The sequence below is a fragment of the Rhincodon typus genome, chromosome 28, assembly GCF_021869965.1.
Source record: "Rhincodon typus isolate 14 chromosome 28, sRhiTyp1.1, whole genome shotgun sequence".
NCBI classification, from domain to species: domain Eukaryota; kingdom Metazoa; phylum Chordata; class Chondrichthyes; order Orectolobiformes; family Rhincodontidae; genus Rhincodon; species Rhincodon typus.
In genome coordinates, this window is record NC_063359.1 from 25,863,747 (window position 1) to 25,868,838 (window position 5,092).

Sequence of the window (5,092 nt, forward strand, 5' to 3'; positions counted from 1 at the left end):
CAGGGATCCAGGTTCAATTCCATCCTGGGGTGACTGTCTGTGTGGAGTTTGCACATTCTCCCTCTGTCTGCATGGGTTTCCTCTGGCTGCTCCAGTTTCTTCCCACAGTCCAAAGGTGTGCAGGTTAGGGGGATTGGCCATGCTAAATTGCCCATAGTGTTCAGGGATATGCAGGCTAGGTGGAGTTGATAGTATACTAAGAGAAGATAACAGAGAACTAACCATAGTGTGATTTGAAAAAGGAAAATAGCAGAGGGCATACATATTTGTGTAAATGTTCATGCTCCTTCCTAGTTGCCAGAAATGTGATTGCTACTGATTAAGGTGACAGGCTTATTCGTGTACATTTGTTTATGACAAGAATCGGACTGTTTTCTCATTGGTTTGTCTGAGAATTTTTTTACGGAATGCTCAATTGATTTTGTAGTGTTTACTTGGTAGCTGGAAGTTTTATTTGTTACTGTTTCAAGGATATAATGGAATCGTATGATTTAGACTAACTGGAGTATTGTAGCATGTGTGACACTTTTTTTTACTCCATCTCTTGTGGCTATTGAAGAGCCATTTAGGGAATGTGCTTGTGGATATGAAGCTGATCGATTTAAAGGATACTTTACCGGTGGGCTTTATTCCTATTCAGGAAACAGTGGACACACGTAAGTTATGGGTTTTGTGTGCTGCAGACATGGTTAAGTGGTATTGGATTTTATCAGATAAAGACATGTATCTTTAAAGTTTTGAATTAGGAAAAGGTTTATCTCTTATTTCATGGTTGTTAAAGCACAACAGTAGTTGTAAATAATGTTTTCTCACAACGAGAATTAAACCAGTCCTCCCCGACTTTTGTACTATGCCTTACTCAGAACGCATTAAGGTGAACATTGAGTTATTCAAATCTACGTAAGTATTTGAAAGGAAGTAATTATATATTTTTTAAAAAGTCAGTCCTGCTTGCTCTACAGTTTAGGTCACTTTGACTACAATAGCAGACGTATAAAAACCCTAAGGAATATGAGGACTGGTCATTCTTTCTCTTAATTGATACAGTAGTTGCTGTATTTTATAACCTGTATCATGTAACAAATTAACCAATAGAGTGCTTCTGTTATTTATTATGGGGGTATGCATGTATCATAGTTAGAGTGAAGCACTGTCTTTTCTATTTATCAAGCCATGGTATGAATCATGCTTAAAAGCAATTTCAATAATAAGCATCCATTTATATCATAAAAATTATCTTTTAAATAGAAGAGCCAGCTTTCAGAAAGAGAAGGATGTGTATCAAATTCATTCCTCGTGACTCGACTGAAGCTGCCATTTGTGATGTGAAAATTCTTGGCAAATCTAAACAAGCTCCCCCTCAGTATACATTCATTGGGTAAGTGACCTTAATTTGATAATACTGTGAAAAATGTGTATGTGTGAGCTCATTAAAGTCATTTTGCTGTTTTACTGCAAGTTTAATTTTGTCCACTTCAGTGCTGTAAAATGTGACAGATTGCATTTATGACAATTGTATTGTGTGGGTGCATGATAGATGTATTCAAGCTGAAAATGAATGAAGACAAAATACTGTAGATGCTGGACATCTGAAATAAAAACAATATTCAGCTGGTCTTGCAGGATCTGTGGAGTGAGAAAATCTGTGATCATTATCAGAAAATTTCATCTGAGAGAATTATCATGGAAGGTCACAAACCTGACATATTTACTCCATTTCTTTCTTTTCAGGTAATGCCAGATACACTGAATATTTCCAGCATTTTCAGTTTTTAGTTCTATTGCTAAACCTCTTTGTTTAACTTGCTGGTTGTTTTAAAAATTCAACTTTGCAGCATTTGTGTTATATTTCTGAATTGTGTAAAGTGAATTTTAAAGGCTTCAATACTTTGTTTAATTTTCATTCCTTCAGTTATTGCATTTGTGTTTTGGCAAGAGGTAGTAACAGATTAAGTTTAAGATCTGATGAGTGCAGTGATGTAAGTTAATTATCACGTAGTAGTTTTATAAGAATTGTGGAGTAGTTAATGGAAAGAATGACCATGGGTATGTTGTTCCAGAATGGCAGTACCCCCAGATTTAGTGCTTTACACAGAAAGTGTTAGTGTGGCATTTCTGTCATTTGGAGTCACACAATCCTTTAGAGAAAAGTGTTTGTTTAATGAACACCTTTTGCAGAGAAATGTTTAGGGTAGTTTCACTTTTGTGAAACCTGATCCTTCAAAAAACCAAGTCGGGGGGAGCAGGAGGAGTCATTGTCGAGCTGTCATTCAATCATATCTTTTATCCTCACAGCAGAGCTGCAAATTCTGAATTGTGGGCGCTATGATCAAGATTTCTCTGTTTCAAAAAAAGCATTGTAATAATAATTAACACTACTGTACTGTAATGCCTCATAAAACTGCCATTACTTGTGACCAATGGGTGAGTGGAAATATTATGATGACTAGTCAACTAATCCAGTTATCTTCACCAAAGCCTCATTGTCCTGTTCTAGTAAATGTTGAGATGACACAGAGGTTTCTGCTTGTTCAATCATTTTGTTCAATTTCAAACCGAAGGAGGAGTAGGATATCCATTCTGTGTTGGTTTCTTTTGAGCCTCAGTACATAATCCCTTATCCACCTACTTTTTAATTTGGTTATGCATGTGAACTGAAATCAGGACTAATTGTCTGAGTGGAAAATGGAACTCCCCTGCACAATTGCAGCAAAGTGGAATAGAGCATGTGAAATGCGATTTCATGTAATCTGTGTAAATTTTAATACAACTTTCCCAATCAAAAAACAAAATACTTCTTTACCCTCTGCTCACCCTACCCCGCCCTTTATGCCTTTTAAAACATGTACAAAAGTTCCTGATGCAGTTCAACACAAAATAAGTTTCAACTCCCTTACTTCTGATTTTCAAAGTATGAGATATGGAAGCATGAAAATATTCCTAAATTGTTATCCATTCCTATGAATTAAAAATCAGCTAAAAACAGACCCTTTAGCATCACCATTATTAAATATTCTGTGAGGAAACTCCACTGTGGTTGAACTGCAGGCTAGGTATTGTCATGGTGGTCGATAACAATAGCATTTCCCCATTCCACTGCCACCAAGGTGATTTAATTGATCAGATCTACCTCAATTACTGAGTCCTTGGCATTTGATCAGAGTTTCAAAAGTGATAGTCTCCTGGTCTATAAACTAGAGACCCTCGCACAATTTACACTGACCAGAGTTTCTGTGCTGCCTTCAGTGTTTGGTTTTCACAGTAAAATAGGATATTTAACCTCAATAATTCCAATTTAATTCCGATCAATACATTTTTTTTTCCCGGAGACCAATACTTTAACTAAACTCGATATAGAACAGAGGAAAAAAAACAGAATGACGAATGCTTAGAAAAACACCAATAAATTATGTAATCTCTTTCCTTTTATTTTTCAGTTGCCTTTCCAAAAGACTGACTGTAACATAACTGAAGAAAAAGTTAGTTTTCACAGTTAAACAAAACCTTTTGTAGCTTCCTCCTGAAAAGGGAAAAGGAGGAGCTACAGTCAAGGTTACCGAAATATTTTTGAAGATGTTTTGATGAAACTATATGCTGAAAATATACAGTTTTTAACAGTAGAAAGGGACATAATTTTTTTTCTTTCTTGGCTATTTTACTCCTTTTCTCTTTCAAACAAATGTTGAGTTTCTCATGTTTGCAACTCAACTGCATTTGGAAGAACACTTTTATTAATAGCCAAGATGTACTGATCACCCTACTGAGTCCTTTCAAATGGGCCATTGTAATTATTCTGCAAATTTCTCTTCCCCCATCTAGTACCCACTGAAAAGGAATAGTGAATCATCCCATAGCCTTGATAAATAACACGTTATCCAGTATTGTAAAGTCCTATTTCTGTTAACAGCATCTCTTGGTCCATGTTGACTACTTGGACTTACTTGTTCCAAGAGCCTTAACCTGCAGCCCTCCAAAATCCAAAAGGAGTTTTTAGTGTTATTTATCTGGCTCTGGAAGGCATTTGTTTCCCCACTTACAGGACAGTTTTCGTTCACCTGGTCAACTGATCTGTCTGGTGGACTGGGTTTTAGAATGGATTTTAACTTTAGTCATTCCCAAATGCGGTTCAGTCCTTTTTAATCTCTACTGGAAATTCACTGGATTTTAGAGAATAGGAACTTGAGAACTATCTTTAAATGTGCGATTAGATTCTGACACACATTATTCTTGCCATTCATTTTTCTTTTTTGAAGCCTTACTTCCCACTTCTCCATTTACTTTAACAGAAATTAAATTGGTCACACTTGGGCTAAATACTGCTCACCTTGCTAATTCGTATTCAATTATGTAGACGTAGCTGGTTATGCCTGTATTTATTGCCCATTGCTAATCGGCCCGATGTGATTTAATTGCCTCAGAGCTGAGAGTCTGGAGTCGCATGTAGGCCAGACCTGGTGAGGCCAACAGATTTCCTTCCCTGAAGGGCTTTGGTGATTAAGTGACAATCAAGATTGGCTACATGGCCACCACTTTACTTGAGATTTCGGTTCACTTTTTAATTGAATTTGAATTTCTTCATCTCAACCCATGTCCCCAAAACATTAGCATGGGGCTCTGGATTAATAATCCTTTGTCATAATCCCACAAGTATCCATAATAGTTAGTGATGGAGTGGGCTCAGAAGAGATGTTTGAAATTGCGGAATAAAATTGAAGATTAGAATAAGATCATTTTTAAAAAAAAAAAAAAAAAAAATTCCAATGTATTGAGATCCAAAGATGTTTCTCATTCTCGTGGTAGAATATTGTGTTAAAAAGCACAGATAATTTCAGAGGAGATGTTGCAAGGAGCACTGTATAAAAATCAGTCATTATTTGTTTTTACTTTAATACGTTCTTTGTCATTATTGAGGAATGAACATTAGCACTGAATCGACTAGCCTCTGGTATTTGTGGAATTGTTAGAAAGGCTTAGTTGCAAGTATTTCTCTTTAGTCTACATAAAACTAGGTTGTTGGAAAAGATGAGATAGTAGGAACTGCAGATGCTGGAAAATCTGAGATAACAAGGTGTAGAGCTGGATGAACACAGCA

The 5,092-nt window shown here is 36.2% G+C and overlaps 1 protein-coding gene across 1 annotated transcript in view; it reads left to right on the forward strand.

Moving 5' to 3' along the window:
• The first annotated feature begins 561 nt into the window (after nt 1-561).
• mvb12ba (multivesicular body subunit 12Ba) overlaps nt 562-5,092 on the forward strand; it is a 97,781-nt gene continuing 93,250 nt past the window's right edge. The window contains exons 1-2 of the mRNA XM_048613724.1: nt 562-656; nt 1,249-1,378. Of these exons, the coding sequence (XP_048469681.1) occupies nt 587-656; nt 1,249-1,378 (200 nt within the window). The 5' untranslated portion in view covers nt 562-586. The remainder of the gene's footprint in view (nt 657-1,248; nt 1,379-5,092) is intronic.